At 48.5% G+C, this 21,205-nt stretch overlaps 1 protein-coding gene across 4 annotated transcripts in view; it reads left to right on the top strand.

Moving 5' to 3' along the window:
* LOC147102522 (membrane-associated phosphatidylinositol transfer protein 3-like) overlaps nt 1-21,205 on the top strand; it is a 495,678-nt gene that overhangs the window by 179,979 nt on the left and 294,494 nt on the right. For all 4 annotated transcript variants that reach the window (XM_085965038.1, XM_085965039.1, XM_085965037.1 and 1 more), the window contains one exon: nt 642-868. In XM_085965038.1, the coding sequence (XP_085821164.1) occupies nt 642-868 (227 nt within the window). The remainder of the gene's footprint in view (nt 1-641; nt 869-21,205) is intronic.

Below are 21,205 nucleotides of genomic sequence, written 5' to 3'. Positions count from 1 at the left end.
AAAATGATGGTGATTAATGAGGTAGATGGATAATTGGAGCTAGGATAATAGAGGTTCCTTTATAATGTGAAAATGTAAAAATTTGATTGTGGAAGTTTCAAGAGCAGCAGATGTTACATGAACTTTCCTTGATGGCTGATGTAGTTAGACCCATATACAAACTGATCTGAGCCTGGATAGCAGTTGGGGCACTGTACTTGGCTTTAGCTCTTGGGGTATAAAAATCAGCAGGATCAGCACTCCTGAACTCTGTCTAGTGAGCCCTGCTGGAAATGTATGCTTGAGGTCATTGCATGAGGACATGATCAGGTGCTGTTCCCTCCAGACTTGAATAGCCTACCAATACTGTCTACTTTATATATGAAGAATGGAAACTTGGGTAAGAACCAGTGCCTTCAGGAGAGGAAATGGAAAATGGCAAAGAATGTTGTAAAAAATGGGTATAAAGTTTATCCCCTTTACAATTATAGGGCAGGTGATACTAAAACAGGTAATAGCCAAACTGTACCAGGTATAAGGGGCCATGGTTTATTCACACAAATAATGAGTGAATTAAGTTGAACACTTCATGTTAACCTTGTCAGTGGGACTTTTTTTTTGCTTGTAGTTGTATCCTTTTTCAGGATGGTATGTTTCAACAGGATGTGAAAAAGTGCAAGATTCATGTACTTATCCTGGTGCTTCACGGAGGGAATATTCTGGACACAGGAGGAGGAGACCAGAGCTCCAAGGCAGCTGATGTCAATACCTTTAGTTCAGTTCTTGAAAAGGTTACCAGCGCCCATTTCCCAGCAGCTCTTGGCCATTTTCTCATCAAGCTTGTCCCCTGCCCTCCGATCTGCTCCGAGGCCTTTTCACTGGTTTCTAAGTAAGTACTTCAGGATATAATCAACTGCAACTTTTATAACATGCTGTGTTTAATTATAAATGACAGATTTAAAATGTTAATAGGGCTGGCTAGAGGATGTTTTTAACCTTCTGATGAATATTCACTGCAAAATCTCAAATCTGTTGGAACTTTTTGTTCGGTGTTCTGTATTTTGTTCCATCAACATTCCTCATTATATTTAAACAGTTTTCTCTCTAGGCAGCCTGTTAAGCACCGTCTGGGTGACCTTGAGACAATTAAGCGAATTGAGTCAGTTCTGAAGTAGGCAGGATGAGATGAAAAATGAAAAACGTACGGATCGCCGCGAGGGCAGCTTACTCTTAGAAATAGTCAGTACTCCGTGCACCGTTGAAGTTGGGACATGTGCTGAACTTGGCGCACAACACTCCCATGTCATCCTGCAATTTTGTAAAGTGCCCACAATCCTTTGATACACAGGGAAGCCAATAGGAACAAAATAACTAAAGGAGGATAAATTTCAATTTAATTTTGACCTGAGAAATCGCTAAATACAAGAAGGATGACTTTTGGCAGCCAGCTTGGAGTATTCTACTGGTGATTTCTCTATCCCTGAACTGCCCATTGTGGTGTGAGGCAAGAGAAGTCTAAACCTCTCCACCTCTCTACCTCTCTCTCCTCCTTTAAGACGCTCCTTAAAACCTACCTCTTTGACCATCTGTCCTAATATCTCCTTATGTGGCTCAGTGTCAAATCTTGTTTGCTAACGCTCCCGTGGTGCACCTTAGACATTTTACTACATTAAAGGCACTATATAGATGTATTGATTTCTTTGTGGGTTCAATGATGAGACATTTATGAAAGAGAATGAGTTTTAATCTAAAGTCTGTTCAACTCTTTATACAGCATTCAGGAGACACCATTATGCTAGTGATGCATCTAGAACGAAACTGAAACTAAACTGACTGCCTTGCTTCTCTCGGTCACATGCCCTCTGCTGGTCAGGCACAAGCAATCAATACCTGCAATCATGCTGCTAAGGCATCATAATCGAACAGGCAGATACCATCTCTATTTGCTGATATCATTACATCTCCTTTCCTTAAAACAGAAGTATTTTACTTTTAACTAACAACATGTTTTCTTTGTATTAATCTGCATTTTAACTGTAACACTTAATGAACTTACATTATCATTATCATGATCAAGGTTTTTTAACCTTGCTTTGTGTGTTCACATGAAATATGTCAATACACTAGAACTTGAAGAAAGAATAAGATAACATTACTTCCTTCTTTAACAATAGCCCTTAAATTTGCTCAGTGAGTCTCTCAGGAGGCTTCACGTGTCTTGAGGATTTTCTGATTGATTGTCCTTGAATCTGAGTTGTTGCCTCAGATGATGTTTTCTCAGCTGTGTGATCAGGTTGTTCAACAGTATCAGTCTCTTGACCTGCTGTGGCTGGTCCCATGAGAAGATCTCGACAATTTCTTCTCAGAACAGCACCCTCATCTGTCTGAATGGTGTATGATCTTGGTTGAACTTCACTCAGGACAGTTCCCTTCTGAGTCCATGTGTTTGTTTTGTCTTTGAACCTTACTTGGTCACCAGTGTGGAGTTCAGGTAGGTTTTGTGTTCCTCTGTCATAGTAGTACTTTTGCTTTTCTTTCTGTTGCTCTTTGAACTTCCTCACTTTCTCCCCCTCTTTTGTTTTCAGGAGGTTCTCTGGGATGGGTAGGTTTGACCTTAGCCAACATCCCATCAGGAGTTGGGCTGGTGACTTACCACACTCGAGCGGCGTTGTGCGGTATACAAGCATGCTTTGGTAGAAGTCAGTTCCACTGTCTTTTGCCTTGTACTTCAGTCTTTTCACTGTGTTTGCAGGCTCTCCTGGGTCAACAGCTCTGGACAACGTGTCTGCTGTATACATCAGCTTACCCAGTGTGTACGCAACATTCAGTTCATCATAGACTGTCTCTCCTTCGCTTTCCACAACGAGGACTCTCTTTACCAGGTTCAGTCTCTCACAGGCTTTTAAACCTAGTATGGCTTGCACATCCTTTGGCACCACGATTAATGCTAGCGTGTGCTCTCTGTCCTTGTGTGTTACTTTGACAATGCATCTTCCTTTCACTGGTATATCAGTACCTGTGTATCCTGTCACTTTCACTTTTATTCCATGTATCTTTGGTCTGGGCCTAATTTTCTTAAAATCAGTCTCTGATATCACATTAACTTGTGCTCCAGTATCCAATTTAAATGGAATGTGTATGTCATTCACTTTTAGTGTCAACATCCAGTCTCTTTCTTCTTCTTTGTTTTCAGACACAACATCTACATTGAACTCCTCTATCTCGCTTTCATCTACTGCATGGACCTTGCTTTGTTGCATTTGGTTCTTACAGCAACGGGCATAATGGTTGTTCTTGTTGCAACTATTGCATTTTTTACCATATGCTGGACACTTTCTTGGTGGATGCTGTATACCGCATCGACTACATGACTTTCGATTGTCCCTTTCATTTTCGTTTGCTGGCCACGCCTCTTTTTTCACATTGGCGCTCTTTTTGTTAACCGGTTTGTGTCCGTTCTTACTCACTGCATCCACGTTGCAGCTACTATCACTGAACAGCTCTTTTGCTTGCGACTTCACAGTCTCTGTAGCCCTACACAGTGCTATGGCTTTTCCCAGGTCTAGATCTTGCTCTCTTAGCAGTCTTTCCCTTAGACCATTATCTGGAATACCACACACCAGTCTGTCTTTTATCAGCGAGTCTGTCAGTCCCCCAAATTCACACGATTTGCTTCTGTTTCTCAGTTCAGTCACATACTGATCAATAGTCTCACCCGTTTTCTGTACACATGTGAAAAATCTGTGCCTCTCAAACGTCACATAACGTTTAGGTATGCAGTAGGCCTCAAACTGTTCCATTATTTTATCTAGCTTCATTTTGTCTCCATCAACAGTGAATGTGAAGTTATTATACACCTCCAGCGCTTCATCACCCACGACATGTAAGAACAGTGACGATTTCTGTTTATTACTTTTCTCGTCAGCTCCGATTGCTGATAAATACAACCCCACACGTTGTTTGAACCTCCTCCAATTTTCAGCCACATTACCTGTCAACTGAAGCGTCGCCGGTGGGAGTAAACCTTCCATTTTTCACTTCGTTAGCTATTCTCTAATGGTAAGTAACGATGTTCTCTTTTGGTTTGCTAATCTGTGGAGAGCTGATTTAACTTCAGAGTTTTTCTCTTCATCTCTTTCAGCCACTTCTGACACCATGTATTGATTTCTTTGTGGGTTCAATGATGAGACATTTATGAAAGAGAATGAGTTTTAATCTAAAGTCTGTTCAACTCTTTATACAGCATTCAGGAGACACCATTATGCTAGTGATGCATCTAGAACGAAACTGAAACTAAACTGACTGCCTTGCTTCTCTCGGTCACATGCCCTCTGCTGGTCAGGCACAAGCAATCAATACCTGCAATCATGCTGCTAAGGCATCATAATCGAACAGGCAAATACCATCTCTATTTGCTGATATCATTACAATAGATACAAATTGTTGCTGGATCAGTGCTGGTGACCATCATAGTTTGTTGTTAGATAGCAGCATCACAACCATGCTTTTGACTCTTACTTACTATCTATATACTGTAAGAAAATGTAGTCTGTCACATTACAGAGCAGCTTGGCTGCCCCCATTGTTCTACCCTTGTGATGGTGCTGATGTTCCCACTACAACATACAATCATGGTTTACTCTGACCTTCCCTTTCTGAATACTGCCTTTGCTGTTAAGTACCGATGAAAATTTCTAACATTCTTTTTAAGTTCCATTTGAATTTGCGTTCATTTTATTCACAGGCTGTCATGCAAGAGCGAAGTTTAGTTTAACTTGAAAAAGGAAATTGAAGGGACAGGCTGAAATCAAGCATATTCCCAGTTAGATAACTCTTTATTCAAACTATGATCCAGGTTAATCTGGTCCAGAATGTAATTTATTCAAACCAAAATCATTAATATCCCCTTTATAGTATAGAACTGCTGCAAGTAACTGTGCTGCAATATGCTGGGGCTCCTGGTGCCATGGACCCTGCCTCTTTTACCTTACTGGTCAGATTCCACAGCACAAATAACAACAGAGAAACATCTGTGCATGTGTAGGTGTTTGAAAGTTGAGAATTAGATGTCAGAAGAATAATGAGTGGTCTTTTGCTTGACTCATATAAACAGGAGTTGGTGACCTATCTCTCTCATTTCAGGTGTTCTCTTTGTAGTTTCATCTGTCTACAGCTACCTGGATCATATCTTTCCATTCAAGTGTTTTTTTCACTTTTTCGCATAAAAGGTAGTAGAAATCTGGAACTCTTCCCCCGCGCATACAACCCCCCCCCCCCCAACCCCCGGCCCAAAAGGCTGTAGATGTTGGAGGATAATTGGCGCTTTCAAGACTGAGATCGATAGACTTGTTAAGTCAGGGAATCAAGGGATATGAACCAAAGGCGGGAAGTTGAAGTTGAGGTGCAGATCAGCCACAATCTAATTGAATGGCGGAGCAGGCTCAAGGGACTGAATGGTCTACTCCCGTTTCTAATGCTGCTTTGTTTGTTGGGTGCCTAGTATTTATTCTCTAAATTGAAGTGTGAAAACTCCATAACGTAGAAGGCAGAATACAGAACCAGCAAGGATCATTTCCACTTCTGCCTGTAACACCATTCAGATACTTGTTTGAAAATAAATAAAGTATGTAATTTATGATGTATGTTAAAAGATACTGGTTTTATAGACTTGTTAAAGGAAAATAATAGTGCTTGAGGACAACACAGTTACACATGGAGGTTTTGCCATTGTAGGATTAGACTGAGTATCTTTCAGTGGTGATAAGGCAAGATTAATGTATTGGCTCGGCTGCAGAACAACCTGCAGGTGTTAAGTGTTAGAATCTGAAGTACTGCTGAATACAAATGTTGCACTGCAACGCCTTCAAAGAGGCAATATAACAATACAGGCAGCACAGTTAAAGAGGTGTAAATGTTCTGTGATGCCTACATAATTAGAGAAGAAATATATTCCCCCCCTCCCCCCCACCTCTGGTTTCTGCAGTTTAGCCTCTTTCTGCATAAGAGCATAGAAATAGCTTCTGAAGTCTTTAATCCCATGCAAATACAGGGAAATGTTTGGACGCCCTGTCTGATATTTTCGCTGCATTTTCCTTTTTACCCCCCGCACATTTTCTGCCGATTCCTCAAGAAGTGCGACTTTGCTTCCACCCAGCCATTTTTAGATTTCGTCACTTCACCTGACGAAGGAGCAGCGCTCCGAAAGCTTGTGATTTCAAATAAAGCTGTTGGACTATAACCTGGTCTTGTGTGACTTCTCCCATTTTTAGATGGGAGAGCTGTTAAAACAAAAAGGGAATCATTTCCACATTTTTATGCGATGCCTCCTAAGAGTGATTAGTTTGACAGCAGCCAATCTATCTGCAAAGTTAGTAGAGATGAAAAATAAAAATAAAAGATGAATGGTTGAAATCTGAAATAAAAATACAGAAAGTGCTGGGAATATACAACAGGCATGTCAGCATCTGAAGAGACAAGAGACGTTAACGTTCTAGGTGAGAATCTCCATCAGGACCCTTCACTCTAATTCTGATGAAAGGCCCCGTCTGCAACTGTGTGGCCTGACATGCTGTGTACTCCCAACATTATCATCTGTTCACTCTGGACTAGTGTCTAAATTCTGACATTTTGTGATGTAATGAATGTAGGATCTTAAGCTAGAAGGCAGTCTCCGAACATTTTTATTTAGTTTACTCCGCCCCTCCCCTTTCCTTCTACTGAGCACGTTAACTCCTTGCTTTGGTATGGTCCCATGGGTGCCAGTTGCCCTTGGGTACCTCATCCAAGTGGCCATTCTTCATCTGTGAGGCTAGATGGTGAGTGTTAGCATGTTATAGAATCATAGAATGATACAGGTGAGGTTTCAAATGAATATTTTGCATCTGTGTTCACTATGGAGAAGGGTGATGTAGGCATAGAAATCAGGTAGGGGGATTGTGATACCTTGAACAAATTAGTATTGGGAGGGAGGAGGTACTAGCGGTTTTAGCGGGCTTAAAAGTGGATAAATCCCCAGGCCCTGATGGGATGTATCCCAGGCTGCTGTGTGAGGCAAGGGAGGAGATTGCAAGGGCTCTGACACAAATTTTCAGAACCTCTCTGGCCACAGGGGAGGTGCCAGAGGACTGGAGAACAGCTAACGTAGTACCATTGTTCAAGAAGGGTAGTAAGGATAAATCAGGGAATTACAGGCCAGTGAGCTTAACATCAGTGGTAGGGAAATTATTGGAAAAAATTTCTGAGGGACAGAATTAGTCTCCACTTGGAGAGGCAGGGATTAATCAGGGATAGTCAGCATGGCTTTGTCAGGGGGAGATCATATCTGACCAATTTGATTGAATTTTTCGAGGGGGTGACTAGGTATGTGGATGAGGGTAATGCAGTTGATGTAGTCTACATGGACTTCAGTAAGGCTTTTGACAAAGTCCCACATGGGAGACTGGTCAAGAAGATAAGAGCCCATGGTATCCAGGGCAATTTGTCACATTGGATCCAAAATTGGCTTAGTGGCAGGAGGCAGAGGGTGATGGTCGAAGGTTGTTTTTGTGACTGGAAGCCTGTGTCCAGTGGTGTACCACAGGGATCAGTGTTGGGTCCTTTGCTGTTTGTAGTGTACATTACTGATTTAGATATGAATGTAGGAGGTATGATCAGTAAGTTCGCAGATGACACGAAAATTGGTGGAGTGGTAAATAGTGAGGAGGGAAGCCTCAGGCTACAGGACGGTATAGACGGGATGGTTAGATGGGCAGAACAGTGGCAAATGGAATTTAACCCTGAAAAGTGTGAGGTGATGCATTTTGGGAGGACAAACAAGGCAAGGGAATACACAATGAATGGTAGGATCCTAGGAAGGACAGCAGAACAGAGGGACCTTGGTGTGCATGTACATAGATCCCTGAAGGCAGCAGGACAGGTAGATAAGGTGGTTAAAAAGGCATATGGAATACTTGCCTTCATTAGCTGAGGCATAGAATATAAGAGCAGGGAGGTTATGATGGAGCTGTACCAAACGTTAGTTAGGCCACAGCTGGAATACTGTGTGCAGGTTTGGTCACCACACTATAGGAAGGATGTGATTGCATTGGAGAGGGTGCAGAGAAGATTCACCAGGGTGTTACCTGGGCTGGAGCGCTTCAGCTATGAAGAGAGACTGGACAGGCTGGGGTTGTTTTCCTTAGAGCAGAGAAGGCTGAGGGGGGACCTGATTGAGGTGTACAAAATTATGAGGGGCATAGATAGGGTAGATAGAAAGGAACTTTCCCCCTTAGTAGAGGGGTCAATAACCAGGGGGCATAGTTTCAAGGTAAGGGGCAGGAGATTTAGAGGGGATTTGAGGAAGAACTTTTTCACCCAGAGGGTGGTTGGAATCGGGAACTCACTGCCTGAAAGGGTGGTAGAGGCAGGAACCCTCACAGCATTCAAGAAGCATTTAGATGAGCACTTGAAACGCCATAGCATACAAGGCTACGGACCAAGTGCTGGAAAATGGGATTAGAATAGACAGGGCTTGATGGCCAATGCAGACACGATGGGCCGAAGGGCCTCTTTCTGTGCTGTATAACTCTATGGCCTAGAAATTCACTGGCCTTAGCGCCGCTTTTGAGGCGCTAGAGGGCCTAGCGCCGAAGTTATGGCCAGTTTAGAAATTGACAGGGGCCCTAAATCGGCGTTAGGCCGGTAGCGCTGCGCCGGCACCGATGACGTCATCGGTGTGCGCAGCGTCCCGGTTGCCATGGTAACCCGCCCGAACTCGGAAATTGAGTTGCGGCCGCCTCGCCCGTGGCAGCCGCAAGCAACGTTCTGGCAGAGGTGCCTTACAGAACTTTGCGCCGGCGCATTAAAGGCCCCGCGGCGGCCGGCCGCTTTCCCGCCGGCCGCCTGGCCGCAGCTCCCTCCCCGGACTTCCCCCCTCCCCCCCCCCCGGAACAGAAGCAAGCCCGGCACTTGTCCGAGGTGCCGGGCTCATTTTTAAAAAGATTATCGCGGGCCGCGGCCGGGTGCAGGCAGCTCCTCCTTAACGGAAGGAGGAGGCCTGCACTTCCCGAGCCTGCCGCACCGCAGCGGGCGCCGCAGCGCCGGAATAGCGCCGCAATGCGGCGCGTGGCGCCAGTTTTGAGGCGCTGAGACCCCTCAGTAGCGCCGGCAGCCGTTTGGGCGCGGCGCTACTGAATTTTTGGCGCGCGCAGGGGGACTTAGCGCCGGCACTAACTTCCGGCGCTAAAGCCCTCGCTGCGCCAAAACCGAATTTCTAGGCCTATGACTCTATGGCCTAGAAATTCAGTATAGCCACTTTTGGGGCGGAAAAGTCGGGCGGCCGCTAAAGTTTGCGCCCGGCGCAAAGTCGAGGCCACTTCGCCGATATTCAGTAGCTTCGCCCTAAGAGTTTGCTCGAGCGCTAAAACTGGCGTTACACAACTATCTTTAGGCGCAAAGCCGGCGGTGCTGAGCTAAACCGCCGAGGCCGGGCGCAGCGCAGGTGCGGTCATTTCTTGATTGACAGCAGACACCCTGGCGCCGGCCAGCTCTTAAAGGGGGAAGGGTCGAGTTCGTCTGCTGCCAGGCCCTGGACACTGCAGCCCTCCAGCTCGGCCTAAACACTGCTGCTGAACAGAAATAGCACCGGGAAAGATGCAGAAGGCCAGTGAACGAGTGCAGCGCTTCAGTGGCCATGATTTGAGGGTGCTGGTTAGTGCTTTGGAGAGGAGACGCAAACTCTTGTTCCCGGACAGTGGCAAGAAGCCTGCCACCAGCGTCTACAGGAAAGCCTGGAGGGAGGTCACCCACAGGGTCACATCCAACAGCGAGGTCCCCAGGACCGGTGTCCAATGCCGGAAAAAGTTCAATGACCTCACAAGGATTGTCAGGGTGAGTCCCCTTTCCAGTGTCCTCCTCATCCTTGCATGTGCACCTCACATTATGGGCAAAGGGACCTAAAAGCCCTAATGGCCAGCCCTCATCCAGCAGCTATGGGACTGGCATGAACATCAATTGCACATTCCGCACTTTACACACTGGCCAAGCTATTCGACCATGGGAGGCAGTGCACACAAGATCAGGGCACCACACTGTACTTAGAGGCCGCCCTTTCTCTTGCAGGCCAAGCTGGCACACAATCAGAAGAGCCGGACTGTGACCGGGGGAGGCCGTCCCCAGGTCCAGCAGCTCAGTGACCTTGAAGAGCGCGTGGGTAGCCTCATGGGTGCCCGGGTGATTGGCCCCGTTGCATCTGGAGATGCCGACCCTGTTCTGGGCACCAATGGTAAGGACATCACCTTTTCGACCTCTCTCGTCCCACTTGCGCTTCAGATCTACATCCTTTGCCACTGTCCGACCAATGCGCTGAATGCCACCACTCATGCCTCCCTCGCTGACGCCCTCTCCTCACTCTAAAGCTACTCTTGTGCCTTCCTGCTTTCAGATGGTGAGGAGGAGGTCCCTGAAGCTGCCAGTGACAGCCCCTCGGAAGAGGAGGAGGAGGAGGAAGAGGAAGAGGAAGGCGGCCCATCAGGGGAACCCTCAGCCGTGCCAGGGGATGCCAATGGAGGGGACACGTCTTCCCTGGAGGAGAGCCAGGAGGAAGTGTCGGAGGGGAGTGTAGCTCCTGTGCCCAGTGGCGTGCAGCAACGCGGGAAGGGTCGGGCAGCTCGGCGGCCTTCTTCCCAGAGGGGGGAAGGGTCGCAGGGGAGTGTAGTTGCTGGGCCCAGTGGCATCCAGCAACGCGGGAAGGGTCGGGCAGCTCGGCGGTCTTCTCCCCAGAGGGAGAGTCCGGCCTCCAGTCCGGAGACGGTCCTCGCCAAGGAGGTGCGCCTCCTCGATCAAATGTCCGTGGACTCGGATCGCCGGCACACCGAGTTCATGGGGGTTGTGGCACGGTTGCCTGAGGCCATCGAGTCCCTGGCTCATAGTGTGGCCGATTTCGGCGCCTCACAGGCCAGGAGTTTCAAGCAATTCAAAGCAGCACACGCCACGAGTCGGTCCGAATTCGGGGCAGCACAGGCCACGAGTCGGGCTGAATTCGGGGCAGAACAGGCCGCGAGTCGGGCCGAATTCGGGGCAGCACAGGCAGCGAGTTGGGCGGAATTCGGGGCAGCTCACGCAGCGAGTGGCCAGGTGATCAGTGGTGCCGTGCAGTCACTGGCTGGTCTGATGCAGGCACAGACCAGGGCAGTACGGGCACTCACTGCTGCCACACTCGCTGTGTCAGCCAGGCATCGCCAGGGCACCCGCCGCGCTGCAGCAGCACAGCGGTCTGTCCTTCAGCAGATTGCTGCGCATGCTGCAGTGCTGGCCCGGGTGAGTGCCAGTGTCTCAGGCGAGCAGCGAGCGCCTGCCATCAGCCAGCTTGCCCCCATTCCTGCAGCCGCCACTGCCACTCCCCCAGTGGAGCTGCGACGAGCTGCTGGAGAGACTGCTGCTGCCCAGCCACAGCTGCAGCAGTCACCAGCCGGCCCCTCGAGGGCCAGAGCTCGTCTAGGCCGACCCCCAAGGGCATCTGCCGTCACGCCATGTGCCCCTCAGGAGCCTTCCCCCAGCCTTGCAGCAGCCACTGGGCACACTTTGAGGAGGAGCAGCAGGGCGGCCAGGGGCCGCAAAAGGCTGGTCAAGGAATCGCCCTCGCGGGCCACAAAGTAGAGGGTGTGGGCAAATGTGTTTTTATATGGGGATGGTTGTTTTTATATGGGGATGGTTGTTTTGTTTATGGGGATGGTTGTTTTTGTAAGGCCGAGGATGAAGGCCATTTTTGTGGAAATGTTTTGTTCTTCCTCCCCAGGTTGTGGGAGTGAGTCATGTGTGTGACTGTTTTTTGGGGGTGTTGTCTGTTTTTGGGTTTCATGTGGGAAGGGCCCTGAGTTTGTTCAATAAAGCATTTTATTTATTCAGCTTTTCCATGTTTGATGTTTGAAGTGGTTGTTGCCTTAACCGGCTGAGGGCTTGCGGAGCGGCTGCATTCAGGTCCCTTCATTGGCACAAGCCATTCCCTGACAGGGGGCCTAGAAGTGACGTTCAATAAGCCGCCGACGGGCGGCCCTTGGACCTTGTGCCTCCCTCCTGGGCTGGTACTCCTCCTCCTCCTCCTCCTCCTCCTCCTCATGCTCCTCCTGCTCCTCCTCCTGAGGTGGTGCTCCAGCGTGAGGTGGCAGTGCCTGAGTCCTGCGGATAGCCAGGTTGTGCAGCATGCAGCAAACGACCACGACCTGGGAGACTCTCTCCGGCGAATACTGCAGAGATCCACCGGAACGATCCAGGCAGCGGAACCGTTGCTTGAGGACGCCAATCGTTTGTTCTATGATGTTCCTAGTGGCTTGATGGCTTTCGTTGTGTGCCTCCTCAGCAGGGGTCCTGGGCGCGCGGAGCGGGGTCATGAGCCAGGTACACAAAGGATAGCCTTTGTCCCCGATAAGCCATCCTCTTGGGGGAGGCTGTGCCTGGAACATGTCAGCCACAGTAGTCTGTCGCAGGATAAATGCATCGTGGCTGCTTCCTGGAAAGTGGGCATTGACAGCTAGGATGCGCTGCCTGTGGTCACACACCAGCTGTACATTGAGGGAATGGTAGCCCTTCCGGTTGCGGTAATCCTCGGCATTGTCGATAGGTGCCCGCAAAGCCACATGCGTGCAGTCAATGGCGCCCTGCACCATGGGGAAGCCCGCTATTCTTGCAAATCCCACTGCACGCTGCTGCTGCTTCTCCAGGGTCATGGGGAAGGAGATGAATTGGTGTCTCCTTCTGAAAAGGGCATTGGTCACCTGGCGGATGCAGCAATGCACGGTGAACTGGGATATGTTAGCAATGTCCCCAGCAGCGGCTTGGAAGGAGCCGCTTGCATAGAAGTTCAGAGCCACCGTGACCTTCACTTCCACCGACAGAGACGTCCTGCACCTCAGCTGTGGACGCAGATCTCTGTGAAGCAGCTGGCAGATCTCTGCAACCACCTCCCTTCTGAAGCGCAGCCTCCTAACACACTGTGCGGCAGGCATGGTGAGATAGGACACCTGCTGGCGGTATTTCCTGAGTGGGTAAGGCCTACGTTGCCGACGCCTGTTGCCCCCTCTGCGTCTAGCCAGGGCTGCCCCTCTCACACAGCGTCTGCGAGCCCTTCGCACATAATGCTGAAACTGAGGGTTGGCACCCCATGCAGCCCCCATAATATACTGGCAAACAATGACCTCACAATGAAGGCGAATTGCCAAGCTCTGGCCTGAAGCCAAAAATACCTCTCCTATGTTGGGCCAAAGCAGTAAGCTCTCTTCCTTGGTCTCTGTCCATAAATCCGTTGCACAAGAGTGATTGCTGCAAAATGGCTGGCCTTTATAGTTCAGGGTAAGTGCCCTTTAATTTGCGCTCCCCGCGGCCCGCATGGCCTCTGCTGCGTTCCAGTTCACAGTTCTTAGGACCGCCACGCCCACATTGGGCGGGCGCGACTGAAGTTCCGGATTGGGGCGCACAAAGGGCGTTGCACGAGGAAATGACGTCATAATCTGCGCGCGCAGCTGAGCGCGCGCAAACACTTTGCGCCGGCGCTAAATGTCTACTGAAGTTGGGCGTAGGCGCAGATCGCGCTGTGCCCGGCCGCTAAGTGCCTAGCGCTCGAGATCTACTCCTAAGGCGCTAACGGCTGGCGCACGCAACTGAATTTCTAGGCCATTCGGTCCATCACGCCTCTTTAGTAGAGCTATCCAATTAATCTCATCCCCCCCGCCCCTGCTCTTTCTCCGTAGCCCAGTAAATGTTTTCCCTTCAAGTATTATCGAATTCTCTTTTGAAAGTCACTATTGAATCTGCTTGCACCATCCTTTCAGGCAGTGCAATCCAGATCACAACAACTCGCTGTGTAAAAAAATGTTTCCTCATGTCGCCTCTGGTTCTTTTGCCAATCACCTTAAATCTGTGTCCTCTGGTTACCGACTCTTCTGCCACTGGAAACAGTTTCTCCTTATTTACTCCATCAAAACTGCTCATGATTTTGAACACCACTATCAAATCTCCGCTTAACCTTCTTTGCACTAAGGAGAACAACCCCGACTTCCCCAGTCTCCACATAACTGAAGTCCCTCATTCCTGGTACCATCCTAGTAAATCTGTCATGGGGGGCATCACGTGTGGACCCAATCCTACCCTTACCCAACATCCAGAGCTGTGCACTTCCAACAAGGGTTCATGGGATCGTGATGCAGAACAAGAACCTTCTCTAACCCACCTCAGCCACTCACTGTCCTAACCAGCTGGCTTCTGAAGATGAGGCAATACAGACTAACACTGTGAAAATCAAGTACAGGAAACTCTCGATTTACCGGCACCTAAATAACCGGAAATCTCTGTTAACCGGCAAAATGCAGGAGTAGGTTCAGGTAAGTTTTACTTCATATTAGTGGCAGTTCCTGGATCTGTGGCTGTGTAACTTGGGCTCCTAAACTTGTTGCTAAGCAACAGGGATGCTTGGTCTGTGGCCGGAGTTCCTGCACATGTTGCTAAGCAACAGGGAAGCCTGGATTTGTTGCTGTGTACGGAGCTCTCGTACCTTTTAACTATACCTCTCTGTAATCCAGACTTTTTGATAAACCGGCACCACGCCGGTCCCGTCGGTGCCGGATAATAAAGAGTTTCCTGTACTAAGCTTGATGACTGTATTAGTTAGCACAAAATATATACCCGTGGTGTGTAGCAGTATTTTCAGGGCAGCCCCCCCAAAGGAGTGTGTCATTATTTCCAGGGGAACTACCAGGAGTGTGTCACTATTTGTAGGATGGGGGGGTCCCGAGGAGTGTGTCACTATTTGTAGGAGGGGGGTCCCAAGGAGTGTGTCACTATTTGTAGGAGGGGGGTCCCAAGGAGTGTGTCATTATTTGTAGGAGGGGGGTCCCAAGGAGTGTGTCACTATTTGTAGGAGGGGGGTCCCAAGGAATGTGTCACTATTTGTAGGAGGGGGGTCCCAAGGAGTGTGTCACTATTTGTAGGATGGGGGCCCCGAGGAGTGTGTCACTATTTGTAGGAGGGGGGTCCTGAGGAGTTTCTCATTATTTGTAGGAGGGGGGGTCCCGAGGAGTGTGTCACTATTTGTAGGAAGGGGTCCCAAGGAGTGTGTCACTATTTGTAGGAGGGGGGTCCCGAGGAGTGTGTCACTATTTGTAGGAGGGGGGTCCCGAGGAGTGTGTCACTATTTGTAGGAGGGGGGTCTCAAGGAGTGTGTCATTATTTGTAGGAGGGGGTCCCGAGGAGTGTGTCATTATTTGTAGGAAGGGGTCCCAAGGAGTGTGTCATTATTTGTAGGAAGGGGTCCCAAGGAGTGTGTCACTATTTGTAGGAGGGGGGTCCCGAGGAGTGTGTCACTATTTGTTGGAAGGGGGCCCAAGGAGTGTGTCACTATTTGTAGGAGGGGGGAGTCGAGGAGTGTGTCACTATTTGTAGGAGGGGGGTCCCGAGGACTGTGTCACTATTTGTAGGAGGGGGGTCCCAAGGAGTGTGTCACTATTTGTAGGAGGGGGGTCCCAAGGAGTGTGTCACTATTTGTAGGAGGGGGGCCCCGAGGAGTGTGTCACTATTTGTAGGAGGGGGGGTCCCAAGGAGTGTGTCACTATTTGTAGGAGGGGGGTCCCAAGGAGTGTGTCACTATTTGTAGGAGGGGGGTCCCAAGGAGTGTGTCATTATTTGTAGGAGGGGGGTCCCAAGGAGTGTGTCACTATTTGTAGGAGGTGGGTCCCAAGGAGTGTGTCACTATTTGTAGGAGGGGGGTCCCAAGGAGTGTGTCACTATTTGTAGGATGGGGGCCCCGAGGAGTGTGTCACTATTTGTAGGAGGGGGGTCCTGAGGAGTTTCTCATTATTTGTAGGAGGGGGGGGGGTCCCGAGGAGTGTGTCACTATTTGTAGGAAGGGGTCCCAAGGAGTGTGTCACTATTTGTAGGAGGGGGGTCCCGAGGAGTGTGTCACTATTTGTAGGAGGGGGGTCCCGAGGAGTGTGTCACTATTTGTAGGAGGGGGGTCTCAAGGAGTGTGTCATTATTTGTAGGAGGGGGGTCCCGAGGAGTGTGTCATTATTTGTAGGAAGGGGTCCCAAGGAGTGTGTCACTATTTGTAGGAGGGGGGTCTCAAGGAGTGTGTCATTATTTGTAGGAGGGGGGTCCCGAGGAGTGTGTCATTATTTGTAGGAAGGGGTCCCAAGGAGTGTGTCACTATTTGTAGGAGGGGGGTCCCGAGGAGTGTGTCACTATTTGTTGGAGAGGGGTCCCGAGGAGTGTGTCATTATTTGTAGGAGGGGGGTCCCAAGGAGTGTGTCACTATTTGTAGGAGGGGGGTCCCGAGGAGTGTGTCACTATTTGTAGGAGGGGGGTCCCGAGGAGTGTGTCACTATTTGTAGGAGGGGGGTCCCAAGGAGTGTGTCATTATTTGTAGGAGGGGGGTCCCAAGGAGTGTGTCACTATTTGTAGGTGGGGGCTCCCGAGGAGTGTGTCACTATTTGTTGGAGGGGGGTCCCGAGGAGTGTGTCACCATTTCTAGGATGGGGGTCCCGAGGAGTGTGTCACTATTTGTAGGAAGGGGTCCCAAGGAGTGTGTCACTATTTGTAGGAGGGGGGTCCCGAGGAGTGTGTCACTATTTGTAGGAGGGGGGTCCCGAGGAGTGTGTCACTATTTCTAGGATGGGGGTCCCAAGGAGTGTGTCATTATTTGTAGGAGGGGGGTCCCAAGGAGTGTGTCACTATTTGTAGGAGGGGGGTCCCAAGAAGTGTGTCACTATTTGTAGGGGGGGTCCCGAGGAGTGTGTCATTATTTGTAGGAAGGGGTCCCAAGGAGTGTGTCACTATTTGTAGGATGGGGGTCCCAAGGAGTGCGTCACTATTTGTAGGAGGGGGGTCCTGAGGAGTGTGTCATTATTTGTAGGAAGGGGTCCCGAGGAGTGCGTCTGAATTTGTAGGGGGATCACTGGGGTGGGGGAGGGATCATCATTTAATGTAAGGGATCCCTCACACAAGAATCTTGTAAAGTAACTGATGTAGTAGATATGCAACACAAAAATGTAAAATACCTATGTGTATTGCATTGGCAAGAATGAGCTCGTGACAAAAGTGAATAATTTCTATTGATGCCAATGGGTTGTGCAGCCAGTACAAAAACTGTTGTAAATAGGTGTTTTTCCAAACTTGCATTGGGTGGGTAAGTGTGGGAAAATTCAGAAAATTGGCTTTTTAACATGGAACACCACGCAAAGTGGTGGAACCATTAAAGGGACAATGCTAACATGGCATTGTAATTGGGGTAGTATATTATTGGTTTCCAGTCACGCAGCTATAAGGGAGACCTGTTTCCTTTTTACTCAGGTAAATTAAAATGAGTAGGATATCATCATGGGTTTAATATTCCATTTACCCATTGGATACAATGTCAAGGCCAGATACATATCTGCACTGGTACAAACAGCCAGCATTGGTGGTGACACTGTTTGGAACTTGCTGTATATTCTAAAACTAGGCTGATTATTAAGTGTTGACAGTATTAACAACACTGCTGCAGAGATTGGAGAAACGTTATTCATTTATACATTTTTTTGTTCTTCAATTATAAGCTTTCAATGAGTTCTGTGGTACATTGCAGTTGAAGACACTGCACATGAAAAAATTGTTTCAAGCATAATTTGTGTGCCTGCGCTTCTAACAACATGACTTGTAATACCCTACATTTAGATTTTCATTTGTAAACATTTTGGATAATGTTCAGCTTATGCAACAATGTGACAAGGGCCAGAACTTCAGGTCCCCACGGGTGAGTACGCGCTGGGTACTCACGCGTAGGCCCAACGAAAGTGTTGGTTTCGTGCATGCACTGCGCATGTGCGGGAAACCGGAACTTCCGTCCCCTTAAAGGAAGGGGTTCACAGGTGGAACACGTGCGCCGGAGAGGCAGCGCGTACACCCGGAACTTCCGTTTTTTTTGCAGGTTTCTCTGGGAGGGTAAGTCTCCAGGAGCTATGCTTGTAAAAAGCAGTCACAAGGCCTGCTTTTAACAAGGTAAGTGGTGAATTAAGTTAAATTAAAACATTTTTTCCACAGGTTTATTATTTTTAAATACTTTAAAGAAAGGTAAGTTTATTTTTAGCCCCGCTAGAAACTGTAATTAATTTTTTCAAAAATTTTAATTATTGTTTAAAATAGTTATTTTATGTAATTTATAGTTATTTTAAAAATGTGATTTAAAAAAAACATTATTTGAAGTTTTAGTGATGTTTTGGGGCTGAATTGTATTCATAGATTTGACAGGTTTTCCTGTCAAATCTATGAATACAGATTCCCTGCTACCATTGGCTCTCCATGGTCCATGTGATCCCAGGGGACGCTTCGAACTAACTGCGCCCCCGGGATACGCAAGCACTGCGCGCCGGCAGTTGGAGCAGGCCCAGGATCGGAATCCCATGCGGGCCCACAGCACAACGGCCGGCGCGCTAGGTAAGTGCAGGTCGGAGGCTTGCACCCGCGGGAAGCCCCCGACCCGAATTTCTGGGCCATTAATGCATCTTCCTACAGGCAAGCCTCATTACTAGTATCCTCTGATTGTCAGTTTGCTCTTTTTAAATCTTCCAGAAAAGGAAATAATCTCAATCCTTTGATATCTTGGAGAGTGTACTTCTAAAAAGATTTAAAAACTGGCCCCCAACATTGTATCTTATCAAAATTAGATTTACTGAATTGCAATAATGGAGAATTGTTTGGCCTCGCACAGACACAACTGCCTGATAGCTTCACTGCACTGAATTGTCTTGGTGCTGGGCATCATGTGAATTATTATACACCTATGAAATAAAATCTATTTGGCAGAGGATTCACCAGCAGCTATAGGTCAAGGCTTAAATAGTATTTAAGCAGAAGGAATGTAGAAAACCGAAGAATATTTTTCTGTGTTAACTCAGTTACAGAGGCTGGCTTAGCTTTTAGTTGGTAAGGTTGGTGAAGTGCACTGGTACATATCAAAGTTGATTTGTGCCTCCAATTCCCTATAGTGTGAATGCCAGCAGATCTCCACTGAGCGATCAGAGGAGGAGAAGATTTAAGGCTAGCTGGCCCCCAGACAGAGAGGCATAAAATTAGAGGGCGAGTAAGGATGCATTACCTTAGGGCACCTATGGCAGTCAATTATAAGGCAGCAGCAGCCTAGGGGTCAATTGTCCACTTGTCCTTTGGTTGTGGATAGACTAATGTCATTTGTGTGGGCAAAGAAAGGAGAGACACACTGGGAAATACCAACATTCATTTTTAGACAGCTTATTGAAATTATGCAAAATAATTGCCTGTTGACAAGGCATGAATCATCAATAAAGCCTTGTATTCTTAGAGCGCTGATTAAATTTTCAAAGCAGGATTGAGCATTTGAATATTCTGTTGTTTCAGCTTCTGAGTCTGCAAAATATGAATATTCATCAGTGCCAGATTTAGACAATCTTGTTCCTGCTCAGGAGGGAGTGCTTATAACCCCCACCCACAACCCTGGGCAGTGCAGTGCAGACACATTGTTAGCACGGCACTGCTAGGTACTGGATGCAGGGATGCAGACACAAATATACAAATGTAAACATCTTTTTTGTATTCTATTGTTAAATGGCAGGCCACCTTTGGGATGAGGCTGCAGTCAGTGAACAGAGAGCCAGCTGAATGAGAAAACAACTTCAGTAGCTGTTCAGGCAGCTGTAAGGCGTCCAGTACCATTAGGCCTGTTTATACTTGTATTTGTTGAAAGCTTTACACCTCACTGTTATGGACTTCTATTAAGTTTGACATTATCCTGTGATAGGGGAAAGTGAAACATAGGGCCTGAAATTGGTTAGGCCCCGTTTGGGGGCGGTAACCGAGTTAAGGCCGGACATTTAGTGCCTGGCGCGGAAGTCCCGCCCCGGCCACTAAATTCGGCTTACCGCCCCACACAGGGAGTGGAGCGCAATCTCAGGCGCTCCGCTTCCTGGTGGCTCTCTGTTAACTGACTGCAGCCTCATCCCAAAGGTGTCCTGCTGTTCAACAATCGAATTCAAAAAAGATGTAAATATCTGCTGTCGGGCTGATCAGTCAGATAATGTCGGTCGTTGAAGACACATTTCCAATGTGCATTGGGCACTTTCCCTTCCCATGCCCTGCCGTTCAACTTAAAATGGAGCAGTTGAGCAGGCTTAAACGACAGTGAACATCTATATTTCAGCTGCGAGTTTCCTCTACAAGGTTCCCCTTCCCTATTTGTGGGGACAGTTATATAAACGTTGCATTGAATGCTGATAGTTACAGTACAAGTTCTAGTATCACAAACACAAGCTTAGGAGAGGTTTCTCAAACCTATAGATTGCAGATCTTTCTTCAACATGTCTTACCATGTGAAAGTCTGTGGTCTAGAAATTCGGCTCCTTAGCACCTGCCGTTAGCGCCTCGGGGGGGTGCTAAAGGGGCACAAAGGGCTTATCGACCGGGGGGGTGGGGGGGGGTGCAAAAAAAGCGCCTCCTGAGAAATTCGGCAGAGCCACAGCCCCTTAATGCTCCATGACAATAATTTGGCTGTGCCCTGCGAGGCTTCCACGGGCGGTGTCAGCGCCAGCCTCGCGGGTTGCGAGCCGGGCTGACCTTCGCTCGCTTGGCGGTAGTTAAAGGGGAGGTGCGGCCACCATCGCGCAGCCCGGCACCGTGCTGCTGCCATGGCACCACGCCACCCTGGTGGCCTAGTTGGGGGCCATCGGAGACCCTGCAGAGTGTGCAGCGGCCCGCCCCTTTAACTGAAGGGGAGGGGCGTTGAAACGCGGAGCCTCCGCGGAGCACTGCCAATCGAGCCTCGACATCGTCTCGGTTACCGCCCCACCAGGAAGTGGAGCACCTGAGATTGCGCTCCACTCCGTGCGGGGCGGTAAGCCGAATTTAACGGCCGGGGCGGGACTTCCGCGCCGGGCGCTAAATGTCCAGCCTTAACTCGGTTACCGCCCCCAAACGGGGCCTAACCGATTTCGGGCCCTATGTTTCGCTTTCCCGTATCACAGGATAATGTCAAACTTAATAGAAGTCCATAACAGTAAGGTGTAAAGCTTTCAACAAATACAAGTATAAACAGGCCTAATGGTACTGGACGCCTTACAGCTGCCTGAACAGCTACTGAAGTTGTTTTCTCATTCAGCTGGCTCTCTGTTCACTGACTGCAGCCTCATCCCAAAGGTGTCCTGCCATTTAACTCAAATAAACTTCACCTTTCCTGTCATTAACTGCCTCCTGCCAG

Source organism: Somniosus microcephalus, chromosome 22, assembly GCF_052327205.1.
Source record: "Somniosus microcephalus isolate GS21.2 chromosome 22, FLI_Smic_1.0, whole genome shotgun sequence".
NCBI classification, from domain to species: domain Eukaryota; kingdom Metazoa; phylum Chordata; class Chondrichthyes; order Squaliformes; family Somniosidae; genus Somniosus; species Somniosus microcephalus.
Note: the sequence above shows the minus strand (reverse complement) of the source record. Positions and strands in the feature narration are given on the sequence as shown.